This window comes from Lutjanus erythropterus, chromosome 22 (assembly GCF_056507025.1).
Source record: "Lutjanus erythropterus isolate fLutEry1 chromosome 22, fLutEry1.hap2, whole genome shotgun sequence".
Taxonomy (NCBI): domain Eukaryota; kingdom Metazoa; phylum Chordata; class Actinopteri; order Lutjaniformes; family Lutjanidae; genus Lutjanus; species Lutjanus erythropterus.
In genome coordinates, this window is record NC_139338.1 from 11,063,719 (window position 1) to 11,091,658 (window position 27,940).

Sequence of the window (27,940 nt, forward strand, 5' to 3'; positions counted from 1 at the left end):
AAAAGCAGAAATGTTAATTATAATATTAACAATAGCTCTGCTCTATTCAAATGTGCCAGTAAGTCAACATAGTGAGTCAACATGCACAATACAAAGACCCTGAAACAAAAATAACCAAGTGGAATTCAGCCATCATTAATTTTAGTATTTACATTTCAACACGTATTCAGTGAGGGAGAGACATTAGTCATAGTAATTGAAAACACCCGTGTGGGTGTGCAGGGCATCATAGCTACTGGCGTTAATAACTTTACAAAAAAAATCAATCTGTTGCTGTAGGTGGTGGTCTAGAAATGTCTTACTGAAGAAATTTAAATTGGAGCTTGAAATGAATTCTTGGTCTTGGAAACAGTGAAACAAGCTAAAAAGAAAACAGTAGTTATACAAACAGCAAAAAAGTTTGTGATGTTTTTTTGTTTTTTTTAGCAAGTTTTTCAATTTACTCTAAATAGGACACTTGTAGAAAGAAGACCTTACTCTTTTATTTTAACAGTTGATATTATTATTAATGATTATGATTAAATATTTAATATAATATAGTGCAATAATTCTTTCTGCTGTCAGACTGGATTGCAGCAGTCCTGGAAATATTTTCGGTGATGCAACATTGTCTGCAGATTTAGGTTGTCTGCAATAAGACAAAACAAATCCTAGAAATTGCAGGTTAAATTCTTAGTAGATTTTCTCACATGAGAGAGATTGGGAGGACAGTACACTGTAGAGTGCTGTGTTTTGTCTTTAATGACAAAACAGACCAAACTACTTGTTGAAAGGTTATTAAAGTGTTCATTTAGAAGTGAAACATGTAAGAAATGGATTTCAGTAAGTGATGGGTATATTCTGTCTGTAGTATCTGGAGCGTTGATGTACAACAGAAAAATGGAAGTAATTGAAAAGTCTTATTTTTGCGGTCTTGGAGATAATCATGCAAGAGATTGAGTGTTCTGCAGGACTCTGCCTCATTACTGATTACTTGTACTCTGATGATGATTCATTCTCCTTCGAAGACAGCTACGGGACATGCTGCATGATAATGAATAGGAAACCTTGCTCAGTGCCTGCTAAGGAGTCTTTTCTATCGTAGGTGAGCTCTGTACAAGAACAAATTAAGTGGTTGAGGCAGAGTGGGTCGTGACAGCTCAGAAGCAGAGGTGTTTTTTTTTTTTTTTTTCTAGGGATGTTTGACTTAGTGAAGAAGAATGTTACCTTGAATGGATCTGTAATGTATGCAACATCTGTGTCTACACATAGTTTGTGTGGAACTTATTTTCCATTACTTTCTCTCACTGAACTTGAGTCTAGATGTCCTAGTTCTTAGATTTTAATTTCGTTGTACCCTCATGAGTTTAGGTGCAGTAGTGTTTAGTCATCACCCAGTAACTGTAGCTGACTGTGTGAGAATGCAACAGGTGGCCATGTGGGTAGAGAGACAAAGTTTACAGTCTGTTAGGGCTGGAAGATATGAACAAATATGAAGATATTTTTGACCAAATACTTCAATATCGATATTCATTCACATTGTAACAACTTGTAGCAATGACTATTAGTGCTTTCACAAAATATTAACACAATGACATTTTTGAGAAATATATAATCAGTACTGTGGATATAATGACAAGTGGGTAAAGGCAAATAATAGAACAGCTAGAATGATGTCTAGTCTCATATCTATCTGTCTATCTGTCTGTTTGTCTGTCTGCCTATCCATCTATTCTCCACGATATACTGTATATTGTATTAGTTATTTGTAAGGAAAAAAAGAAGTGCATTTCCTAAGATTCGCGGGATAGCCTGCTTCTATTCCGGGGATAGAAAATGTCCCATTTTCAGGAAAAAATACTCCTTAGTAAGGCCGTATTAAGTCAAATGCTTGCATTTTCAAGCACATTTGCACATTGTTAAACTGTGGAAATGTCATTGGTTTTCCTTGCTGTTTCCCTGAAAGCACTTTCCAGTTCTTAGAGGAGACTGCAGTCTTGACCTATAATGTCATGAAATCTGTAACATGATTACTGTTCTCCAAACTAGCAGATGCTATCCTCCCTGCCAACACAACATTTGATTATGGGACTTTGTTTATCTAAATTATTTATTGCATGTTTCTCTCCCTCTGACACACACAGTAACATAGACATCCGTGGAGAGAGAAGACAGTCAAACTGCTCCCTACACATTTCCTGTCAAGGAGCCTGGCTCTGTGCCATGTGAGCAAGCTGTCAGCAAAGACTGTATGGCACGAGAAAGAAGGAACGTTGCTGTTTTCATGTTGCATGGAGGACTGTGAAGTTTGAGATTTAGCTATGAAGTCAACTTAATGTTGTAGAGGGGAAAAAGTGAAACAAGTGTGTGAAATCTAGGTCACCCAGAGATGTCAAGGCCAGAGTGGAAGGAGGCTATGGAGAGTAAAGAGAATTTAAAAAGAAACAAAGAAAGACAAAAGGAAGACAAAGTACAGTACTTGCTCCTTGTTCTTCAACCTAACTACAGTGTAAAATTTCTAAAATAATGAAAGAAAAATGAACTCTTTTCATACATTATTAATATCCAGCAATAATATTTGCAAATTTAACACTGTGATTCCCTTCAAAACAATTGTAATGAACTTGACTCTTGTGGAGTGAGGGCAGTGCCAACAGTTCAGTGTAATTAACAGGTTTCATTTCTAAGGCACCGCAGTCTGCTGTGGAGTTGAGCTTATTACTGTCATCACCTCGAATTTCATTTTGAATGGTCAATCTCATGTTATCCCATTTTGTGAAGTGTTTGAGATCAGCACTTGGATCTATACACCTATGGATTAGCACTGTCAGTTAGGAAGAAAGCCTCTGATGTGTCAACTCCCAACCCAAGTGCCAGTGGTTGGCTAACAACATGCTAAGAACAATAATAACAGTTTTTAACATGGAAAAATGGATGAATTATCTCAAAACACATTCGGTGTTGGATTTATCATTATGGATTTGTTTTACATTGTCTCTGAGAAGACACTGCGTTTTAAGGCTGGACGACAAAGCTTCTGAAAGGGATACAATTGCACCAGAGTCAATGTTGTAAAGGTAAAACACCAGTGATAGCATTAGCTTAATGCTGTTCAGCTTACTTCATGGCCCCTGCCATTTTCCAGCAGTTTTGAAACAGCAGACAAGACTTTTCTTGGTCTTGAGAAGCTGCAGCTTTTAATAATTGGCACCATGTAACCTGTACTGTATATTTATTCCAAGACTTAAAACTTACTGCTAATTTTACTCGTCTGCTGCTCCACACTTGCTCGCCGCACACACATTATGCACTATTCTATTCCTTAATGTCCTACATTGTGCTTATGACAGTATCCTTCAGTGAACACCAATGAAATGTAATTATTCGGGCAGTTATGGCAAACCGCCATCCAGCAGGAAAATGTTGCTTTTTTACTGCAGTCAGATTAAATCCTCATTGTCTCAATCCTTGGTAAAACTGAAAGAGGGCAGAAAGAACTGTTGCCAATTACATTTTGGCTTTTCTCAAATTCCACTTGCTAGGTCTGGGTTTGTATTGTTTTCTTTACCCTGCCTTACCCTTCTCATTTTCTTTGGTCAGTGTCTTGAATGGTGTATTAACACCTGAAGATCAGCTGAAGGCCAGAAAACTCAAGCTTCCCCTCTGCTCAAGTCAACCAGTCTTGTGGCAAACATTGTAGTGAATGGGAACAATGAGAGGCCAATGTGAAGCCGCCGATTCTCCCTCTCTCGCTCCCTCTGTCTCTCTTTCTCTGAAACCCCCGTGCCCCCACCTTCCTTTAATGAAAGGAGCCATTGTCTCTGACCTGGATTGAAAAACTCACACAGTACTTTTCCTTTGAGGTCTTAAAAACTTTGCCTGCTTAGATGAAAAGGGATTTGCTTTGCTTACGTATGTACAGTATTCATGCACACGTCCTCACACACATGCTCCTGCACACAGATATGAACATGCACATACCAAAACACAACACAGACATAACACATGGTCCCACATATGTACAGCACCACTCAAATAAACCCATACTGACATATGAACATGCATAATGTGTGTGTGTCTGACAGCTCCACTGTGCTCAGAAATCTCAGATTCCAGGCCCTCTTAGTCTGCTGGCCACCCAGCAAAGCCCCACCTCTCCCTACCTCTGCTGCCCTCCTTCTCTTTTTACCAAATGCCTAACACACTCAGACCAGCTCCAACCACTGACCATCACTCTCGGTGTGTGGAGGCCTAGCAGAACTGTCTCTTTGTGTTGCTAGTGACAGATTAGCAGAAGAACCTGTCCCTGACCTCTGCTTTGTCTCCGGATTGGACATGTAAACATGGAGCATATATGTGAAGTCTGATGGGCTTTTAAGATCTTTGAGGTAATTAGGTGGCAGAGGGTGCTAAACAAGCTGGACCAGACCAGGACAACCTGTAGCCGTGGCTCGATTTCAAGAAAGAACCAAGGCGGCCACTCTGCCGTCCCGTTCCTGCACAAGTCTCCCAGGGACTGGCCGACTGCAGAGACGGATGGGTTTGTGCAAGTTGGAGGACTGCACCTTTGATAGCTTTGAGCTGCTTTACAATGGAACTGTTGATAAGATCAAAAGACACAAAAGTAACCTCAACCTGAGTAAGTTTATCAGCTTCACTATTAGAGATTATTATTGGCAAGTGTAATCTAATTACATTGTACTGTAATAACAACTAAAGCTTCTACACATTAGCCAGCCTTGTTTGGGAGCCACACTGCATTTTATACTACAGAGTATACAGAGGTGTTGCTGTAAATTTCTATAGTGTATTTGATCAAGCCCAATGAGATATAACAAATCAATACCAAGGTATTTGGTGGTCTCATCTTTTTTGCCACATCAGTCAACATGAACTTGTATCGACTCATAGACCTCCAGATATCAGTCAGCTTTACTCTCCATTTGCTAGATAACCTCTGTCCCTGAAAGAGATATTTGTTGCAAATATGGTCAGGCTCAGTATGACGAACAAAGTCAACTTCAGCTCTTTATTTTTTTTAACCCAAACTCCTCTCTGTCCAACTTAAAATAGCAACTCCCTATTAGTGGTAAATCATGATAAGAGATTCCCAATAAAGACAATTGCAAAAGTAAACAGTTTTCAGTTTGAATGTCATCACTTTGGCTCAAATTAAACTCGGTAGACAAAGTTTTTCAAACATTTCACTACAACTATGCATTTGACTGTAAACAGCTTGTACTTTTATAAAATGGCCGACCATGGGCTCAGCTAGTTTTAGATTTGTTCTTATACCAGTGTCAAAATGCCTATGATGTTGGCTTAAATGCTGGATTGGGTGGTGGCGAGTAAGCAAGTCAATGACTGTCCGTCTGATTAATTATTGATGTTTTTTTTTAAGGACGCACTAGTATCAGATCAGTACTATGTATCAACCGATAAACAAAGTTCAGGTATCAGAATTGTTACTAAGAAGGAAAAAAATGGCATCAATGTTAAAATGATATCTATAAATTCACATTTTGCAAAATTTAACTCAGTTTAAACCTCAGTAGTGTCGAACTACAACTTGACCATCTTCATTTTCTGACTTCAGCCATATCTGATATGGAATGTATAGTGCTATCAAACTAAACAAGACCACATTAGCTCCCCTTGGCCTTAGTCACATCATCATCACAACTGCTTCCCACCAATGTCAGTTGTATTTCATTCTGCTTTCCAGCCTTTATTAGCAAATAATATGTGTGTTTTTTAGTTTTTTTTTTCTCAGAGATTAGAGTGTCATGGACAGCCTGCATGAGTCAGTGCTATTAAAAGTGACATCTCCTGGCATGGCATTTAACTAATCCTCTGTCTGTATTGCTGATAAACCGTGTAGTTACTAGCCCTCATAATGGCCAAAGAGACCCTGTGATATGGTAACCCAGGAAGAAGATTTATATATAGAAGACAGCAATCCAATTTTAGAAGCGGAATGGGCGTGTTGACAGCATTATTAATATGCTATCTGATGTAGAGGGCCTCTGTAGAACAGGAAAACGATTGTACTCTATCTGTCTGTGTCTGGCACACATAGCATATTGTGCCATGCTGTGCTGTGTCACACACTTGCGGCACATCTAACATCGTATGCACTCTTAGAATGAGGCATCTATTTCTGGTGTTAAAAAGGAAGGGGTCAGTGTGGAAGGAAGGAAACTATGGAGAGGAACAGGGTGGGGAAAGGGTAAAGGGGTTGTAGTGGTTTGTATACACACAGAAATAACAAATTGCATAAGGTGAAGGTTAAGGGTAACGTATAATATGGGGAAAGAAATTTGGTGGGGAAAGGAAGGGAGTGGCTGGTGATCTTAAAGAAGGGAAAGAGGTGAACAGGATCAGGGTCTTGAAGGTATGAACAACAGCACATGAGTGACAGCATCATGAGTGTAATACATCTAGCATTCACTCTTTAGAGCACCTTTCAGCACATTGTTTTGATTTTAATGTCAGCAACAGTACTGTTTTGCCATTGTTTTCATCAGCCTTGTTTCCACCTGCAGAGACAGCAGTCCACCCAACACCAAATAAAAGTTAGCAACATGCTGGTCAACACAGTGGGGTGTTTAGCAGTTAAAGAGCCAAATAATTCCCTCAGGATTTGCTGGAGACCAAAACAGAGCTACAGGGCCTGTGAAGATTGGAATAGCATACAACAGGTAGCCAGAAATACAATCCTAATGTAAAAAGGGAATAGCGTGCAAACATTTTTGCCATATTTTTAAAAGGTGATATTATGTTAATGATGTAATGTGTATATCCTATTGTGCTGCCCTCAAGTGGCTGAGAATTTGTCAAAGTATCCCTGAGAGTGTCACTGATATAGTGTTTTGTATTCCACTCACTCTTAACTTTAATTTTCAGCCACTTTGTTGGACTGAAAGGTCATTTTGTCTGTCTAGTATTTGGCACAGCAGGAACCACTGATCTAATTCTGCCTACAACCCCCAGGGTGCATTGCTACTGCTGTTAGCTATTTGTCTAATAGGTTTACAGTTGGCTGTGTATCTCCTGGCACAGGGCAACCTAGCTAGTGCTAAGCTGCTTAGCCCATAGCAACCTTTGGCTGGCCTCTTGCTTACTCTTACGCACAGACTCACTCTCTCTGTCTTGTTTACATACATAAATACCATAAACACATTCTTATGTTAGTAGATAGGGAGAAGGAGACAGGGGTGGCAAACTAATCCAGTGGAGGGGTGAAAGTATATGAGAAGACTTGCATTACCTAGATGAATAAAGAGAGGAAATAATCATATTTTGTTTATGGATTTCTTCAGTTCCTCAATGCACATGGAAGACCAAACTGTGCCTTACTCCTCTTACTAAACCAGAACTGCACTAAACAAGTGGATTACTGTATGCTGGATCTGGAGATGCACTGTTTCCTCACAGTAAGACCACACAGTGTTGCTACCTTTGCTTTAGCTGCAGGAGGTACCAGCAATGAATGTTTTATTAGCGTTAATGGAAAGAGATAAAGGACGAGTGAGATATGAGATTAGGTGATGAGAAAGAGAAACTGGAAGCGAAATTCTTGTAATATGAATCCTCTGCTGCCTGCATGATGAAATGAACAGGGAGAACTTGAAGGGGGCAGGTGATATACTGGTACTCTTTCCTTTGTAGGGGGTGTGTTACTCTGCTTTTATCACTTTCTTTGCTGTCAGTTTGGTCCTTTGTAAGAAGGAAGATACCACTGGCTCAAACAGTGTTTCTTTTGTTTTAGGTTGTTGGAGAGATATTGATCTTAGTGGTCAGTGACACACCTTGTACTTCTGTTGTCAGTAGTGTTGTTATGCTGCATAATTACCCATAACTCCTCAGTATGATGGCATGTACATATGTGGATGCAATTTTTTAAAAGTATTGTTTTAAGGAGGGTTAGGGTTTTTAAAGAGGATTTAATCTGTGCTTTGCTTGTTCTTGTTTTGTGTGTCTCATTCCGTGGGTACATGAATGTATGCAGGCATTCATTCATTTGTGTGTCTTCACGTGCACACATTTTTATTGCGTCCTCTCCTCCAATATTCATGTGTCCCTTTAATCAGGGACAATAGACTGAGAGGAAACACCGCTGATGTTGCACCCCACGCTCAGAAAGCCCTGATACCTGAAACCACATAATGCCAGCAGCTGATTGACAAGGAGGAAGAGTGAGATGAAGGTGAAGGTGAGGGAGATGGATGGAGAGAGAGAGAGAGGAAACTAGAGCAGTAAGTCATCGAGGTGTAAATCACAAGTTTCATTACAATATGTTATTTGGATGACAACCATTTTCTATCATTTAATTCTATTCCTTTTTAGATTAGATTGTCTGTTTTAGAGAAATGGAAGTTGCTGCAAGTTTACTTTCTTGCATACTTATCAGAAGCCTTTCTCATGACCCTGAATGTGTGCTTTGGAGCTCTTCGGGTTGCGCTGTTTTCATATCAAAATTTGAGATGCTGATCTTCAATGTTTGTGTTGTGTTTTCCAGAGGAGGAGCTGAGGAAGCTGCGGGAAGAGACAAATGTGGACTCTCTGCGGCAGGAGCTGGAGAGGGAGAGAAGCAAGAGGTTAGACCTGGAGCAGAAGATGAATGAGGTGCTCAAGACCAGGTAAGACAGAAAGACAGAGAGCAGAGTCAAAAGCATAACATGTCCGACAGGAGATGAGGGCCAAGAGTGCGTGATGGGAAGTAATAATGAAGGAATGACAGGAAATGGTGACACTGCACTTTTTAACACTTCGACTCAGCAGAGTTTATCATAGGTCAAATCTGATGGTGTGTGTGTATGTGTGTGTCAGTCTCGCCAGGGTTTCAGTTATAAATAGAGGTCCCAGCAGCATGGTAGGCAGGGAATTCCATAAGGAGGTGTGTTTGTGTGTGTATGTGTTTTGAGAGAGATGGAAAGAGAGAGAGAAAAAACAGAAACAAGTCACGCGCCAGTCTGTGTCGCCAAGTGCAAGCTGTGACACAGTAGCTATGCTGGTGTCAGTAAAAGCCTGCGTCTCTTGGCACCGAGAGAGCCGTACATACACACCCAGGGTTTAAGGGCGACTCAGAGTGTGCGCGATCAGATGATGTTTCTGTGCCTGCCAATGGGAAATTCCACTAGCACTCTCCAAGTGATTATCAGTACAGAAACATGGCCTCAAGAATGTCTGAGACAGTTTGTAAGAGGTGAACTAATGTGCCATGACCTGGGAGTTTTCTTCAGTTAATCCTCTTTCAGCAGTGTCCAGCTGGAGAGATGTAAGTGCTCTTTTTCTTCGGCTACTATCCAAGTGTTCTTGAGCAAGGCAGTAGAGCTTTGTAGTTAAAATTAAAACACTCTTGTTTCACTATGAAACAAGAGTTGTTAATTAGAGCTGCAACTAAATTATTTTCATTGTTGATGAAGATGTTAATTATTTTCTCCATTAATCGATAATTGTTTGGGCTATGAAATGTCAGAAAATGGGGAAAAATGTTCACTGTTTTCTACTCTTAACTAAATCAATTATCAAAATAGTTGGCAATTAATTTAATACTTTATAAATTAGCATTTTTTTGTTACAGCTTAATTGTGAATATACAATGCAAGCCCGGGGTGGTCTTTAATCTTGTCCAAGATACAGATTGTTAAAGAAAAAAAGAAAGTCCCAGTTGCCCCAGTTATGTTCCTCCACTCAGTTTTCCTTCAGTTTGTCACACATGTATATAGAGCTGCAATATACAATAATGGGTTGCCAGTTTGAGACATGTAACCTTGGTAACCTGTGCCAGCAACAAACTAATTTAAAAAATATGTTACACCTATCAAAGTGAAACCTTCCTTACATTTAAACTGAAGCGTTATTGATGTTACACAGATCTGTCTTGGTCACTGTCTGCCTTTTTCTGTTATCTTGTTGTTACTACTGGCTTGCATTGTGCGATATTTATGCAGTCCAGTGTTTGCATACTGTAATGTTTCCCCAGAAATAGTATGCACCTGACATATGACTGGTTTCATGCTAGGCTTTAAGACAAATTAAAAAAAATCTCACTTACTGTCTCAGTATACTCAAAAGCATGTTAGTATGTATTTAGTTGCAGCCATGGATGAGAACATGGTGCAGAGCAGAGGCTGTCACTCTGCAGACTATTACATTAGCAAAATAAAATGACAAATATCGCCCTAAAAATCATCGGTAGACGCCCAACCCTAATTTGCACTATTCCATTTGGCAGTAATTCAAGGGGAAATTGAGACAGCGTTAAATAGTTACACTTCCACTTTAATTATCCAAATTGCTTATGCTAGTGTAACCTAGACAGTCTTGAGGTCAGTGTGTACATGTCACAAGTTAGCTGAACATGCAAAAATGTAAAAATGTGTCCACAGACAAGCATCATACAACAAACTATATAGGAAGAATAGTGTTCTCAATAATAAATAATTAAGGAACTGAATGGAGATATTTCTCTCCATAAATTGTACCAAATTACGTAGTTCTTTGTTAGAAACTTACCAGTAAATGATTAGAAACTTATGAGCCACTTAAAATGAAACATTACCTAACTTTTAATGACAAAGTAATGTTTTTGTTTTCTAGAGAGAGCATCAGCACAGCCTTTCTTTTTTGAATGAGCATTTCTTGGCCATTAGCAAGAAATATGACTACCAATAAAGATAAAAGGGCAACAACCTTCCCAAAGCCAATAAATGTTTCCAGTGCTGCTTCATCTTTTGATTGATCTGATTGCTCTTCCATCTATTTATTTATGTCAGTACAATTGATGGAGGTGTACTCACTGGTGTTCTATATTTTGCTCTGTTTCGCATGTTTGTATAGACTTGAATCAAATCATGAAGAAGTGTAAAACTAATGTGTGAGGTTGTAAGTATGCTCTCTTAGTGTTAGGCTCTTTTTTCACTCTTTGTTCTTGATCATGTGATGAGATTGTAACTGTGAGACTATTGACTTCACAAAGGCAGATTGAGACTGACATTGCTTCACCTCAATGTCTCCGTATGTGTCTGTCTGCCTGAGATGTGCCGGCTGCAGGACTGCAGCTCTGACAATAGAGAAGTGAGACTAACACTTGACAAATCTTTCCTCTCCCTCTCTGTCTCTCCCCCTCAGGCTGGAGGACTCTCCGCCACAGCCTCCCCGGAAACAGCAGTCGCCCTCAAACAATGGAACAGGTAAGACCCCCGGAGGAAGAGAGAGAGTGTGAGACAGAGTAGGGGGAGGGTGGGAGTCCAGGAGGACTAACAGGAAATGAGCAAGGAAGGAAGACTTTGACGTCTTCCGAGTGTGGGAGTAAATCAAGAGGACTGTTGGTGTGTGTGTCTACGTGTGTGTGGGCAGGGGAGGTGGGGATGTAGGATGTATGCGGTGGAGTGCTCAACAGGAACAGTGTGAGTGTGTTCTGAGTGGGTTATTTTAGGACATATAGCGGTGTGTGTAGTGTAGTGTGTGTGTGGCAACAGAAATATGCATTTGCATAGTGATTTCCAGGGTGCAATTAGTTGTATCAAGAGCAAACAAGCAGCAACAAGCGGCATGAATTCATCAAGAACTATTTTACTATAGAGGTTAATTGCTCTCATTACTACAGATTGACACAGCCAGTGTGAGTGCCATAAAAATGTTTGCAGGGCAGGAATTATTCCATGGCCAGTGCCATGGATGCCCCGGAGTGTGGCCGTAATGCCCCTTCTAAAATTAACTACTCACATGACCTTTCTGGCATGCCCTGTTTTGAACCGGCTGCTGTGAAATTTGCGGATTTCCTCATTTAAACTACATGTGATACAGCACATTCCCCATTGTCTCCGTCATTGACATAAATAAAGACACGTCTTCACTTCCCTCCCACTGTACAAAAATGAAGCCAAAATATCCCAAATATAAGCACTGCCATCTTTCACTGACAGTGTTATTTGGAGCCAGAGTCTGCGCAGTAGTGATCACACACAAATTCCCACCCATACCCCTGGCCGACTTAATTGCAGGCAGTCTTCTCCCACTAACATAGCTAACCAACAACAAAATCCAAAATGTGAAATCTGTATGAAAAAATAGTTTATCTTTATGGATTATATTGATGCTCAATTTACACAAAAACGTATGTGTCATGTTATGTGTTTGTATAGTTGTGTGCTAATGCAGACACAAGGAATTATTAATATGTCATATCTCTTAAACGGTGTCAGGTGTTGTATTTCCCCAGAGAGCAGGGGAAGATTCTGTTTAATTCAAACTGCTTTTTAACATTTAGTCACAGAAAACTCTTTACTTTCCTAATCTGTCTTTAGTTTCTTTGTTATTGTCACCACTACAGAAACACTAGATAACTGCTCAAGTATGACGAAGTTGTTGGATGTTGACTACAGTTAGTTATTGGTATTATTTATGGTTTTCAGTCTAATAATGTGTGTTTGTATAGATTACTGACTGTGGCTTATTATCAGCTAATTGTACTGATATTGTTTTGGGGGTTCCTGCAGGTCTAAAATCCAGTCATCTGCCTACATTTTCTTAAAATGTCAAATATGGTTTTGATAGGTCTTAAACACTGAATTAAGAAGTTTACTTTTATTAAGTTAGATATAACTTAAGTCTGGCTTTTGAATGTGTGTTTGGGGAAACATAATATACTAATCACACTGTAAAAACTACAAAACAAAACCGACATTGACCCAGTAACCACTAATGCAAACTCTGTGTGTACTTTTTTAGTCAAGTTTATTTATAAAGCACATTTAAAACAACCGAGGTTGACCAAAGTGCTCTACATTAGCACTTTTTTAACAAGTACGGATTTGAAATGGGTCTTAAATTACTTTCACAGCCTTAAAAATGTCCTAAAAAGTCGTAAAGAGTCTTAGATTTAACTTGTTGAAACCAACAGAAACCCTGCTTTTGTCTTCATGCAAAATGCTTATCACTTATAGTGATTGCACTATTGGTTTTGCCCTTGATGCCCCACTTTGTGATCACGATGCCCCAGTAAATTTGTATTTATCAAAGGCCAAAGTGGCCTTGTCCTAAAAATGATCAAATTCCAGGCCTGTGTGTGTGTGTGTGTGTGTGTGTGTTGTAAAATACGTCAGTGAGGGAAGAGGGGAGCTTGTTAATGCAGTAACAGTCAGATGGTATTTCTGAAATGTGCGTGTTTGACTTCCAGTGACCCGTTGACTTGTATGTGTGTGAGTGTGTGGTCTAAGAGACAGAAAGGGAGAGAGAGACACAGTGGCTAATTCTGGAAAATGGGTTATGATTGTGGATCATTTCATCTAGGGCAGACATGCCTGTGCTCTAACTAGTGTTGGAGGTGCGTGTCAGTGTTTTTTCAGGCTGGATTAACAGTGTGTGTTTGTGTGGATAAAAGGACAGAGAGAAAGTGAGTGTTATCAGATGGGTAAAGGAGAAAGGATGAACAGAGTAATTTGGGCTGATGGCACTGTAATAACTGTTTAAACTACAAATTAAAGTGGTCTCTAACAGAGTGTCATCATCAGCACAGAAATACTTGTGTTCATTATAAATCTGCAGCAGAAAAAAACAACCCTACTCAAGCTTTCAACGTGCCATAATTACAAAATCAAACACGGTTTGAAAAAAGACAGAGTACATAGGCTGCTTTTTTTCAGCCCCACATTCACACAGTCAGTCACTGTCACTGAGAGTAGCTGCTCACTACACATACATTCAATTAGTGTCAATTAGTGTGTACTTAGCAGTTACACTAGAGCAGCTGAGGGTGGTGTTCTTTGCTCAGGGGCACTTCAGCATTAGTAATTGAACGTTTGTTAACCCCCGCCCCCTCCCTAGTTACTGTTGCTATGCCTTGTTAAGCCCTCCATTCTCACACAGCACATAATACAGTTCATCATGTAATAACACATTTACCACATGAAAATCAGTCATTATTGAAAAACAGATTTAGATCCTGACTTATACCGTTGCAGATGCTGATATTGGAGGGTAAAAAAATTCTGAGATCCATACATCAGCCAGTATTCTTTGTACAGAATATGAAATGCCAAACAGACTATTGAATATATCCATTGAATATATACATTTTTAGCAATGATCCCTAACATGCGGTTGTAAAACTCTTGTGACAAAGATATGTGATAGAGGCTGTTTATTTTACAGTTTAACAATAAACTTTATTGTCCAAAGTGACAATAAATTTTGTTGGGCCTGTATATCACCTGGGCTCCAAACCTGTCTTTGGGGCCCCCTGGTAGCTCACTTAGGAGAGCTGCGCCTCATTACAGAGGTTGAGTTTGACTCTGGCCCATGGCTCTTTGCTGAGCGTACATGCACAGCATCAGCACCTTGAAACCTTAATTAATATCACTGGTAATATGTGAGTTTCCTCCCTCTACTATTTCATGTAAAAATGGCTGCTCTGAAAATGGTCTATTTAGAAGACATGAAAATAAAGGAATGAAAATGTAATTTAAATGTTACTTATTATTACATAACATGATCTGAAAGCCACACTCTGCAGATATGACAGCCTGATAAGATGACAATGCGTGCATCAGTTGAGTATGTGTATGGTGTGGTTGTTTATTGAAGAAAGAGAAACAGATAGCAAAGCTTCTATTCGCAATGATTGCTCAGTGTCAGTCATGCAAGGGGGACCCAAATCCCATTCCTTTAACACTACAAATGTAATTGCATGTCTTAAGAGCTGTCATCTTGGTATTTACAATGAATTTGTGAAGAATGAGTTGGAAAATATTCAGCATATTTGATATTGGCAAAAATCCAATGTTGTGCACCCCTAGTGCAGAATATCTTACTTACTTAATTACCCAACAACCCAACAGAGGACAGGTTTAAGTGACCTAGTGGTGGTCCTAAGACAGTTCATACAATAGCTCATAAGAAAATGTTCATAGATGACTTTCTATCCCTTCATCTTTCAATTTGAACAACAGTCGCTGGTTGGTTAATCTAACATGCTGTCTACATGCTCTTTTGTTCTCTACAGCAGACAAACAACAGAAGGAGGTCTGGAGTTCCCGGTTGCAAAAGTGGCTGTATGAACGCTTCGGGGTTTACATCGAAGACTTCCGCTTCCAGCCGGAGGAAAGCACCGTGGAGGCCGAGGAACCGCTAAGTGCTAAAAGGTGGGTGAGAGCAGCTCTGGAATAGAACATGAAGTGTGTGTCCTCAGGTATCGATTCTGCGGTTGTTCAAGGAGATGTGGAGTCAGACAGCTAGACAGCACCTGGGGAGCACTAAAGGTGTGCAGCTCAACAGCAGCTCTCTTAGACTCAGCAGACTCTCAGTAGTCATTTACTTCTTTTATTTGATGAGTATAATCATATTTTATATCTTGAATATGCACAATAAAGCGAAATCAGTCATATACTGCTGTGATACCAAGGCACAGGTGCTGTGTCTTTGAACTGTTCAGCTGCAGTATGTTGGTTGCAAGTTGAAGTGGGTTCAGAGCAGGTTTTATTTTGCATGGGGAGTGGACAGAGGAAGTTGGAGGCTCTTTTCTCACTTGTTTTCTCTGTTCCTCCTTTCTCTCCTCCTTTGCAAAAGCGAGTGAGTCATGCCTGACTTTGACTGAAGGCCAAAGTGTCACCACCTCTGCTAGCACATGAAACTGCTTTTTTCTCTGTTTGCGCATGTGTTGATATGTGAGCAAATGTGTGTGTGTTCTGACCTTCACTTGTTTGTGTTTTCCATCCAGGTTAACAGAAAATATGAGGCGACTCAGTAAGTATAGAACACACACAAATAAATAAAAAATTAGAATGGAAGCACAGATGAAATACTTTTCTGTCAGTCCAACATTCATTTTTGAACATTGTGGCTCAGTAGCTACCACAAAATGCAGTAATGCTAAACTGTTCATCACTCATGACTGTCTATATTGTAAGTTTCAGCACATCTAGCTTCTGTGCATGATTTTTTACTTTACTTTTTACTTTACAAAAAGTTTTTCATACTTTTCAAAAATATACACAACATCATTGTGCATTTGTCCTAATAATAAACTGAATATAATATAAAATATTTAATATATCCCTTGTTTTTTAGAGCGAGGAGCCAGACCTGTCACCAACTTTTTAAGGAACCTCTCCGCCTTATCTAATTGGCACTCCGTCTACACCTCAGCTATTGCCTTCATTGTGAGTGTGCACTTTTACTTCTTCTTTTACTACTAGTTAATATTTTCTAACACATCGCTATAGTATGTTGATCTAGTTTTCAGTTGTACAATATCATTATGTTAGATTTGACATCAGGGTATGTTAAGTTCTAAGCTTTAATAGACACAAAAGTGGGATCTATAAACTGGTTGATGAACCCATTTGGTTGTACATGATGGTGAAATGAAATGAATGGTGAAGTCATTTCTGCTCCACAGTGACAGATTACAGCAGTTCTGCCAAGGACCACAGAGGTCTAATCAGATCTCCATTAATGTCCACAGTCAGTGATTAAGCTAAATCATCTTCAACCCATTGATCGTGGCCATACACGCTGAGGCCATCTCAGTATGTAGAGATTATACCACTCTAGAGCTGACAGGTGACTCTAATAGCATCTTCCACCAGCATTAAATGAGCCAAAAGTAAATGTTTCAACTCAGTGTCTTAAATCATCATTAAAGGGAATCTTTTGTTCATCTTGTCATCAGTTTGTCTTCCTCTCATACATAAAGACAGTTTTCTCGAGTAGAAGTCTTTTAAATAAGGTTGGTGGTTATGAAAGACATAGTACTACGTGCAGTGACAGCTGAAAGGAATACTTGTACACTGGAAATTTGGGGTTTTCGGTCAGGGTCAATAAGCTGCTGTTATGAATGGGCTGAAAGAATTCAGTTTTTTTTTATCAACCTGACCTCACTCCTTTAAAGCATTGAATTAAATGCATATTCGTGTAAATTGTAGCTCAATGAACAGTTATCACTTCTGTAAATGATCAGTAAACCAACTGATAGATTGTGTTGTGTTCTCCTGCAGATCTACATGAATGCTGCTTGGCATGGCTGGGCCATTCCCATGTTACTCTTCCTGGCTATCCTGCGCTTGTCCTTAAATTACCTCATCGCCAGGTAAAAATATTTCTTTTTGGTCAGATATTAGAGAAGCAGCCATTGTCACAGTATTATTATTAGTGTTTTATACATACATTGACAATAGTATAAAGTATTTGTGAGTAACAGTGTAATGTTATAGTATTACAGTAAAGGACACAACAACGTATAAAACAAAACAGTCAGCTTGGTCATAAGACAAAAGTTTCAAATAATAAAACAAATTGTAAAAAAAACAAAAGAATATAATTAATAGTCAGAGCACACTATCCTTGTCCCTAAATCAAAGTACTGTTACTTGTTGCTACTTAATAATTTGATGCAGGATGGAGTGAATACATTTTTGTACTGTTTAATCTACAGTCGGGCATTCAATGAGGCATTGAACCATCTGCCTGAAGTCAACACCTGAAATTCTGGGTTCAGAATGTGTTGTGCTATTTTTATCATCTGTGCCTCCCTGAGCACAGATTTCTCTAAAAAGACTGAGGATAATGTTGTCCTTTTTTCCTTATGGTCCATATGTCTGTTTGAATAAGGCATGCAAGTTTAGACAGGTAACCATACTTACTTGTATGCGATATGGGATTATACTCTGTAAAATCATTTGATAGAATAAAAACATTGATTTGAGAGAGATTTTGAACATGTACATGCCATGTGAGTGAGCTGTCAATGTGAACACCAGTGTATGTATGAAGTAATCAGATTCGTGGGTACATTGTGTATGATTACTGGACTATGGTCACCAACTGACTTTGGATCAAATATAATTTAATCATAGTCATAATTATCATTTAGTAATAAGTAAATAAGGTAGAATGGCTATATAGTGGATTTTTTTCAAGCTGTTAATTACTAAAACATATTTTTTATCCACAGAGTGTTGCCATGGCTAGCTTGATTTTTTTTTTTCTTCTTCAGCTGGGGGAGGGTTTACTGTGTGCTTTGTGTAATAAAACCCTATTAAACTTAACTACTGAGGCCACAGCTGTGCTATTTGTGAGCAGATGCACACTGTGTACCTCCCACATAAAAACATCAATCTACTACAGCAAATGTTCGTAGATGATAATAGACACAGATTTTTCCAGTGTGCACACATGCCTGTATTTATCAACACTATTAATGTTGATTAATATATTACTGCAAACAAGGTGAACTCCTGTTTGTGCTCACACCTGCAAACGGATAAATATAAATTATACCTGATAGACATAAACAACATAAAAATAGTGGAGCATTTTGGTGATCATTATAAAATGAGGGCACATTAGTATTTGTCAGACATTTCTCTGGACTATTAAACTGGGACACCTAGTCTGGACCTTAGAAGTGATGAAGGTTGCAAAGATGTTAGAATTACAAGCTTTAGAGGTTGAAGAGTAGCTTGGTGGCCTAATTTCATCCGAACAAAACACCTCATAAAAATGTACATGAGTCACATCTTCTTCTGGTTTTCCAGAGGTTGGAGGATCCAGTGGAGCATTGTGCCTGAGGTCTCTGAACCCATGGTAAGACGACTTCCCACTTCCTGTTTGACTGCTTCCTGTTTCTGTGTGTCATGAGGAAATCATGTGCATCACTGGACGTAAATATGTAGTCCTATTAACTTCTCTCTTTGTTTTATGCAGGAGCCTCCAAAGGAAGACTTGACTGTATCTGAGAAGTTCCAGCTTGTACTTGACGTTGCACAAAAAGCACAGGTACAACACAGCTCATGTTACATCTCACATCAGTGTACACAGATAATAAAACAGTCCTGGCTCATACGGTGATTAAACTCTCCTTACAGAACCTGTTTGGTAAGATGGCGGATGTTTTGGAGAAGATAAAGAAGTAAGTAAAAGAAAATTGTTGTATGCAAATGGTGTATAATTACATTTAAATGAAGAACTGTTCACTTAATTCTATTGTCCCTCTTCTGTGTGTCTTCATGTACATTCGTCTGTCAGCCTCTTCATGTGGGTGCAGCCTGAGAGCACCCGGAAACTTTACATCTGCCTGTGGGTGGCTTTCATCACCTCCTGCGTCCTGCCATACAAACTAATGGGCTTCATGATCGGTGAGAGACGTACACACGCACACACAAAGCTTCTTTATCCTTCTGACGTACTGCACATACTGCAGTGAGCCTTGAAAGAATGCAAATACTTAATTCAAGGCACACAAACAAATGCATTCATAGAGCACTTGTGTAACTGTTTTCCTTTTCTCTGTGAGGGCCAGCTGCAGGCTGTTGGCATGCCTATCTGATAACATTAGTTACTCCTGTTTCTTGTATACAAAGTGTCTCTAAAGTGCTGTGGGCTCATATATCCTTGGAAGATGCTTAGAGGAAAATAGTTTATACAATGGTTTATGTTCATTCAGGCAGCTAAGTATCTTTGCCGCTTCTCATGTAAGCACTAACTACATTTCTCTATCCTGTAAATGATAGTGAAAATTGTGTTCTGTAAACAGATTTTGCAGGTAGTCAGTACAAAATTTGAATCTGACTTTGAGAGTTAGCTAGCAGCACAGCTTTGTGGTCTGTTGGTTGGTAGGTCCACTTTTGTCCAGACTGAAATATCTCAACAACAGCTGGATGGATTGCTATGAGGTTTTTTTATAGACATTCATCCACCCAGAGGGTAAATTCTACTGACTTTGTTGATCCCCTGACTTTTCCTCCAGTGCTGTTGTGATTGCAGACATTCATGTCTGTACTTGTTGCTCTGATTTTCCCTGTAAAACAATGTTATATTGTCCCTATGCATAAACTAACAAATAAAACAAATCAATAAAACATTAATCAACTAGCCCATTCTGTCAGTTAGGATCAAAACTGTTCAAATAAGTATGTGGTTTCAGTCAGTGTGCAGGGGTTACAATAACAAAAGCATTCAAAGTCACTGTTGGCTCCCACTTCCAACATTTTTGATGTTTAGAAGCTCTCAGAGTTGCAAGGCTGTTGCAAAGTTAGTTTAGAGAACTGACCTGTTTGTACACTCACTCCCCCTTTTGACCCTGCCCTGTTGTAATATGCCCAACATAACTCTTAACCTTAACCTTAACTTTTTGTTTGGACAGATGAAAGTCCCAAATAGAGTCTGCCATTTAGCTCTTTTCAAAATGTGTGACTGGACTGTGAATGTGTGAATGTGGAGAATAATAAAAGCGTGATTGTGAAAGAATTTGAATGATGTGAAGGACATAAAACTCTGCAACATGAATGGTGATGATATTTTAAAATGATTTGAACCGAGGCCTTGAAAAGTTGTAGGAGCAGGTCAGGAAGTCACTGTTTTCACAGACTTTTTCCTTCAACAGCAGTGCTGTACAAGATGTAGTCCATATCAATTTTTCATCCTTTGCTTTATTCTGTGTTTGTTTCCTCCCTCCATGCTCTCTCTCCTCTTCAGGCCTGTATGCCGGTATCAAGTTCTTCATCATAGACTTCCTGTTTAAGAGCTGTCCGAAGCTGCGGGACAAGTACGACACACCCTACATCGTGTGGAACAGCCTTCCCACAGATCCTCAGCTCAAAGAGAGGACCAACGCCACTGTGTCCCGACGGGTAAGGAAGCAAAAACACATACGTATACACATCTGTATCAGCTGTTTGCTGCCTCTCCTCCCTCACTGCTTCCTCTCACAGGTTCATGCTCTGGTAAACACAAACACACACACACCATTCAACACAGCTTTAGTCTTGAACCCTGTTTAAGATGAAATATGTTCAAAATGCATGAGGATTATTCTCTGCTACTCTAATTCTTTAAGTCGCCCCTGTTGCTAACCGGAAAAGCTAAAGTTGACCAAGTTTATACCTGTAGAGGCTTTGCATTGATAGAGTTGAGGTCTACTGGAGATTTACAGTAGCTTTGTGTACAGTCTGTTCAGTTAAGTTTTTAGAAGGGCCAGATTTAAAAAAAAGTAAATTGATAATATGCGAAACATTACATTTCCTGTCTGACCTGTAAAGTTAGAAATTTAAATGTGAAAAACAATGCACCGTTTTAATGTTGTTTCTCTACTTTATTGGTTTTCACAATAAGTAAAGAAACATTGTGTACAGAAGTACAGGAAAAAAGCAAAACACCTTTGTAAACCTAGATTAGTAGTAGCTTGTTGTTTTAATAAACTCAGTGTTGTTTTTAAAATCTTTCTTTCATCCAGTTGGACTCTCCTAAATTTCCTCTGCGCAAACAACCTGAGTTAAAACATTTTAAAGTAATCAGTGTCTCCATGCTTAACAACAGACATAACAAATGAAATGGCTAGTTCTATTAGTGGGATAGTTATCACAATTATGTACTTTTTTCATATTTAAAAATTTTTTAGATTATTTTTTGAGATTATTTACTTAATAAACTTGAATCTTTGAATTGAAATCTTCCCTACCACTGTGAACAATTTTAGAAATAAAATTTTTGGGAGTATTTCTAAAACTCAGATTCAATTTTATTTAAAGAGGAAAAGTAAATTATCTCAACAAAACATTGTAGGTTGCCAAAACTTTATTCATTTTATTTCAAAGCTTAAGAGTTTGAGTTTGATTTAGAACTAAAAAATCTAGTTAAGGCAGTTGCCTTGAAGTTAAGAGTTTGCATCTCTTTTTTTTTTTTTTTTTACAGTGAAGGAAATAGAAAGGAAGGTAGAAGGTCAGCTGTTATATCTATAAATAATATAATTTCTATAAAGGCCACACAACATTTACATGTTTATATCACAGAGATAGTTTGAGTCCATCCTTCAGCTATACAGGTTGAAATTTCGACAAGAATTCACCTACTGAAGTGTCAGTCTGCCCTCCCACCACTGACCCCCCTGTGACAGGGCAAAGAGAAAAAAGAGATCAATAAAGTATAAAAATATCATCCGTCCTGTCAATAATACATTACAACTCCACTACTCTGTGTTGTGCTGTGCCCTCTCTGTGAGGACGCCACCAAGTGTCTCTCTCATATGTAGGATTGAGTATGTGAGCGTGTGTGTGTGTGTGTGTGCACGCCTCTGCCGTGTCACAGGTGTATTCTGTCGTTTCTCTCTCTCAGCTCTCTGGCGTTGAGAAGGTAGGGACTCTGGTGTGTCTCCCTTTGGTGCCTGTACTGCGCCTGGGTGTGCCGCAAGCTCACCTCAAAGCGTGTGTGTGTGGTGTGTGAGAGAGTGTGCGCGCGATGTGTGACACACCTCAGGACTGGCCGTCAGTGTTTGTGGACAGAATGGATCAAAATGTCACCATAATCTATAGTCAGGAATTTAAAATTTTAATTCAATTATTGTTACATATATTTTTTAATATCACATTGAATTATTTACATATGTAAACTTTAAAATCACAGCTTACAGATTGACATTTTTGATCCATTTCCATCCATTTTTGACATAGATGCTTTGTGAGAAGTAGCAGTGTGTTTATTGAATAGTTAAACTGCCCATAGAGTAGCCCCTTTACCTCTGTAATTTAGTATTAGTTCATTAAATCCTTTCTGTTCTCCATTAAAGAGATGGTTCAGATTATTTGATGCGGGGTTGTATGAACTATTTATTGATAGTCAATGTATTAGTATTATTAGTATTATTATTACAGTAGATGGCAGTCAGCACACCCCCAGTTTGGAGAGGCAGAAAGGAGCATCAGCACAGAAACTAGCTTCTGTGCTGATGCTCCTCTCTGCCAAACTGGGGCATGTTAACCAGCATCTACTGAAGCTAATACACTGACTTTCAATAAGTAATTCATAGAGCCCCAATCAAATAATCCAAACTATCCCTTTAAATGTTGTAATTAACCCTAAAATGTAACTGTTTTTTATGTCAGTTAATTGTCTTAAACCCTATTATTGTAAATGAAACACTTGTTTAGAGAGGACTGAACAATAAAAGGATGCCTCTGACCTAAACATTGAAATCAGGCTACATTTTTAGTCCAGTTATGTTTTTTTCACAAACTAACAAGTATTTTTGTGCATATAAATTGTTGCTATGTATGTTGAGTGAATGATGGCCTCACTCTCTGCTTTGCACGTCACAACTGAGGCTGCTGCACATGCAGAGAAGCACATAATACAATACTGAAAGTTGAGCCACTTTTCACAGTAGCTTTGGGAACATGCAGTCCTGTTGGATGGCACCAGAATGAGTAGAGATACTTGATTTTAAATATGTCTCCCTGTCCCTCCTCCTCTCCCTTATGCCCTTTTTGTCTCCTTCATGGCGTTTTTTCTTTGGCTTCCGTCTTCCTATCATCCTGTCTGGGTTTTTTTCCTTTCCCCCCCTCCTTTCCCGCCTTCCCCTCCTCCTCCTCTGGCTCTCTCCAGGTTCAGCCGGTTGTTTCTCGGAGCAGCCTCGCCACCGTCCCCTGCGGGGTGAGCAGAGAGGAGGAGACCGGTCGCTCCCACAGCACCAAGAAGGGAGCCTTTCATGAGATCTTCAACCTGCAGGAGTCAGAGCGCCCTCTGGCGGGTGAGGGGACTTTCTGCAGCGTTAAAAAAAGCATCATGTACCTGTTTCCATTTGCACTGAATGCACCAAATGTCTACACTTCTGCATTGCATTTTGCCCAATTCAGGTGTCATCCATAATAGGTAGTCTTTTATTTAGGAGTTTAGCAGTTAACAATCTTTAGTGAAATACCTTTACAGAGTGATCAGCAATTTATATTTGATATAATAATAAAACACAAAGGAAGAACATTGGGTGTTTTCCAGTTGAGCTAACAAAAACTGTATGAAAAAGAATTGTGTTGTGGGGAAAATATATATTTTGCACTTTTGCACCCAAATTTCCTCATATTTATTTTCCTGGAGCATCATGGAGAAGTTGATTCTGTCCATTAGAAAGATTCCATAAATTCCATAAATCGTAAAGGTTCTCTATAAAAGGGGTTTCTGGCTTGAATCATTTCATTGCAGTTGATTTTCTAGTGGCTACACTCAAGATTCCAATCAAGTATTTTATTTTAAAATTTATAGTTGTATGCCAGAGTCCAAAAAGGAGTTTACCCCAATTAAAAGTTATTTTTGTCCCAGATATAGTAACATTGATTCTGTGTAAGTCTTGCATTAAAAAGGGCAGACTCTTGGACAAACCCAAAACAAGTGGAAGTGATTTGCTTCTTGGGAGCCACTGTTTTTGGAGCAGCTGGAAGTGCCTGAGTGATGAGACTTCTGAACTGGTGTGATAAAATATCTACTGAGACTCTACCAGCCAAACTTTCTCCATGAAGTTGAACTTATTACATTCCATTTACGTTTCTAATATTTTGACCAGACTTTTTCTGGAATGCAACTGTTAGTTTCCTTGTCCCACTTTTTCATACATATGGGGTACTTATAATTTTCCTTCCTAGAGTCCCGTGTATAATCTTGAGATTACTACAAGCTCAGAGTTTGTCTTATGTGCACTATAACTATAAAAACCTTCAATAGCTTGTTTTCAAAAAAGAGTTTGAAATTTTATCGTTTAGCTTTTCATTTAAAGTTTGAGAAAACTACAAGCTGAAAACATGAACTAGCTAAAAATGAGCTGCAAATACAGGTTTGTAAACATCATTTTCACTGTTGTCTGTTCTCTGTCCTGTGTGTTTTCAGTGTGTGAGAATGGCTGGAGGTGCTGCTTGATTAACAGAGACAGAAAGATGCCCACAGACTACATCAGGAACGGAGTGCTCTACGTCACAGAGAAGTAAGTGGGACATCTTTTCTCAGGAGAACGTCTTTCATCGTTAAATCTGTGACTGCAGGAGAGAAAGAAAAAGAAGTTAGTCTTTAAAGGTGGAGCAGAGAGGAGCTGCAGGTAGCAATTTAGGCCAATGGGTTTGTTTCTTTACTGAGAGCTATGCCAGATCCTCCTTCCCTCTCTGTCTCAGTGTGTCAGTCAGTCAGAGGTGGATCAAGTAGGACAGCCCTCCCTCTGAGAGTATCTCTGATCTGTAAATCTCTTTACCTGTTCCGATATGTAACTGACAAGAAGTCCATTCAGTTTGTCGTCCGTTTTGCTCGCCTGCCTGTTTTCCACAAGACCCTTCTCAGCAAGCTGCCTTCTCTCTCCTTCTCTCTGTCAGTTACCTGTGCTTTGAGAGCTCCAGCTCCAGATCCAGCTCCTCCAAGAAGAATAAAGTTATCAAGCTGGTCGACATCACTGATATACAGAAGGTAACAGATGAGCAGGAAAACATTTTTTTTATTATGTAGCTATTACAAATTTGCAATATTAACCCTCTTGTTTTTCTGAATCTTCCAGTACAAAGTGCTGTCAGTCCTACCAGGAAGTGGGATGGGAATCTCTATAGCCACTCCTTCCACTCAGAAGGTACAGTATTTATTTTATTTCTATTTAAATTCATATGATGAGTTTGGAATTTTAATATGTTCTGTTTATTCAGAAAGGTTTGGTTTATGTCAACTAGAAAGAAGCTCATGGGCTTTTCAGATGGATGATGTAAAATCTTTCTGTTAAACCTTGTTGTGCATTTGAAGTTAAAGACCTGAGTTAAGATAAGCTTTACCTCGAAGATCCCCTTTCAACTTGCTTTAAGACATAAAATACTCTGCTTTGAATAGTAATATGTGTCTGATATGTTTTTTTCCAATTAACCCATTAAAGATTATTAATGTTACATCCAGTTCTTCTCCCTGGTTAAAAAATGCAGAATCTATGAATATATAAATATTGTTCATTTCAAAAGTTTAACTTGTGTGCACAAGTTGTCTCCAGTCTTGTCCAGTCAGTCCAAGTCCAGTCTTAGTGTGACGTCAGTGTTTCAAATTTCTACATCACACATGTATAATTTGCATACTTTACAACTGGTTTGCAAAATAAACTAGTGATGATGACAAACATACTGTACGCGTGAAACTGAGATTAAAGGTGAGCAGAGAAACTTTCTCCAACCAAACAAACTTCGTGTTGTTTCCTTAGACTTTTTGTCACCTATCATCTCAACTAAAGGTCCATTTACAACACTTTTACATGCTTATATCCACATCTCCTGGCATTGTTTAGTAATTATAGTTTACCTTAATGTGAGTGTGAATGAGGGAGTTACAAAGATTTTACCAAAAATATTGTTTGACATGAAAAACAATTCTTACAAAACAGTGAATATAAACTACAAATTACATCAAAGAAAAAAGTTGCATTATTATAATTAACAGATTTCTGCAGTCATGTTTTACATGCTGTATTATTCAGGGAGATATCCTGCACACTGGCGTATCTGTATTGGTGTTTTATTGCATAAAAATCTTGCAAGTTTAATGCAGATATAACATGTAAGATGTAATGACCAAATGTTTGTTTCCTTCAGCCATTGGTGTTTGGTGCCATGATCCACAGAGACGAGGCTTTCGAGGCCATCTTTACTCAGTACATGAAGATCATGACCACCACCAAGCCACCGGCCAGCGCAGAGCTCTAGACAACCAGCAACACATCTCCATGCTGGGGCTAACATCTCGGGAGAGAGGGCCTCCTGAAATCCAACTGAACTGGAAGTTACTTTAAAGAAAACACCACACTCCTCTGCTCTGTGGCGGGCATCGGCTTCCTCTTCGGTGGTCACCGGCCAGCTTTGATTGGAGGGGATGTGTAAGCGTGTCGGCCACATGTCTGCGGGATGTAGTTACATCACACACTTTTTGTGGGTGTTGGATACTGAACAAAATCCGCTAACTGGCTCTGGGAGGAGTGAGGATTGGTGTGGTTTTTATCAATCAGCAGAAGGCTGGCGAGGGGGCTGGTTCTCCTCTCCCACCTGACTGACCAACTGACTGGCTTCCTGACTTACTTGTTTCTGTGTTTGCATGTGTGAGTGTGTGTGTGGGCCAAAATTAAGCTCTTAAATTGCATCAAATGGCTCCATTTTCCTCTTTATCCCTCAGCCAATGGAGCAACTATTTCAAGAAGTGCTTGACCTGGCTGTAAGATGAATATCATTAAACAACTAGAAGACAAACAAGAGGTTCTTTCAACTGCCAGAAATCTGTAGGAACAAATCAGTAAGTTTTAGCTTTATAAATCACTGCAAAGACAACTATTTAGACGTTGAACTGGCTGATTGGTGCCTCGTGGCATAGCCCAACAAAATTAGTACGATTGTGGTTAGTGATTGTTTTTGTATGTGTATTAGCTGTGAAAATGTCAGATCACCATTTGACTGACACAGAGCCTTTCTGTTAGTTTACATTGCTGCTGTCTAATTTCCTGATTTTACTTCTCTTCTTTCTAGACACAGCTCAGCAGCGACTCTATGTTTTAGTTGTTTAACAAGCAGAAAATGTACGCTGCTGTGTTCAGCATCCGCTTCGATGTTTGTAAGTGTGCGTATGTGAAATGTGTAGTGATTTTTCTTTTCTTCTTTTTTCAAAAATGCCTTTCTTTTGAAAAATGTCTTTGTAACAAATAGCCTTTGGGATGAGTAAGCGGTGGTCCTGGAGCTGCTGATTGTTTCTGAGACGAGAGCACAACCACTGTTAGATGGTTCAAACACTGACTGCCATTTGGAGCTGTGTCACAGTGGAGAACATAGGCACAATCTGTATGTATGGAGAGATTCCCTTTTCTTCCGTCAATAGTATTCTCCCTGCACTTTATTAGGTCGTTAACTGGAAATCCTGACATTTATGTTGCAGTCACTAGAGTTCAAATACTCACAACTTCAGCTGGAATCCACACTCAGTGTTAGCAAATAGTTCCAAAACTACCAGTCCAGTAGTATTTCTCTTTTGTCAGAATACGTGAGCTAGCGCAGGTCACATCCTGCTGGTCTCACTCTGATCACATCGTATTAATATCAGATTAATGTCTGACACAGCCAGCCAGATAACCTTCAAATTAAAACAATAGGAACTAGTCGAAATTTGTTGCCAACTACTTTGAGAATTATTAATAGTTTCA

The 27,940-nt window shown here is 39.1% G+C and overlaps 1 protein-coding gene across 3 annotated transcripts in view; it reads left to right on the forward strand.

Moving 5' to 3' along the window:
- The window catches only part of gramd4a (GRAM domain containing 4a), a 58,490-nt gene extending 30,960 nt beyond the window's left edge, over nucleotides 1-27,530 (forward strand). The window contains exons 1-18 of one of the 3 annotated variants that reach the window (XM_084711193.1): nucleotides 4,193-4,618; nucleotides 8,501-8,621; nucleotides 11,116-11,177; nucleotides 14,990-15,128; nucleotides 15,704-15,729; nucleotides 16,054-16,145; nucleotides 16,983-17,074; nucleotides 18,522-18,570; nucleotides 18,691-18,762; nucleotides 18,852-18,895; nucleotides 19,012-19,121; nucleotides 20,461-20,615; nucleotides 22,096-22,113; nucleotides 23,362-23,506; nucleotides 24,634-24,727; nucleotides 25,107-25,197; nucleotides 25,286-25,354; nucleotides 26,352-27,530. In XM_084711193.1, coding sequence (XP_084567319.1) covers nucleotides 4,516-4,618; nucleotides 8,501-8,621; nucleotides 11,116-11,177; nucleotides 14,990-15,128; nucleotides 15,704-15,729; nucleotides 16,054-16,145; nucleotides 16,983-17,074; nucleotides 18,522-18,570; nucleotides 18,691-18,762; nucleotides 18,852-18,895; nucleotides 19,012-19,121; nucleotides 20,461-20,615; nucleotides 22,096-22,113; nucleotides 23,362-23,506; nucleotides 24,634-24,727; nucleotides 25,107-25,197; nucleotides 25,286-25,354; nucleotides 26,352-26,462 — 1,593 coding nt within the window. In that variant the 5' untranslated portion in view covers nucleotides 4,193-4,515 and the 3' untranslated portion in view covers nucleotides 26,463-27,530. Of the gene's footprint in view, nucleotides 1-4,192; nucleotides 4,619-8,500; nucleotides 8,622-11,115; nucleotides 11,178-14,989; nucleotides 15,129-15,703; nucleotides 15,730-16,053; nucleotides 16,146-16,982; nucleotides 17,075-18,521; nucleotides 18,571-18,690; nucleotides 18,763-18,851; nucleotides 18,896-19,011; nucleotides 19,122-20,460; nucleotides 20,616-22,095; nucleotides 22,114-23,361; nucleotides 23,507-24,633; nucleotides 24,728-25,106; nucleotides 25,198-25,285; nucleotides 25,355-26,351 lie in introns of those variants that run through there. The other 2 variants (XM_084711191.1, XM_084711192.1) reach the window with 2 other exon arrangements.
- Nucleotides 27,531-27,940: the final 410 nt, after the last annotated feature.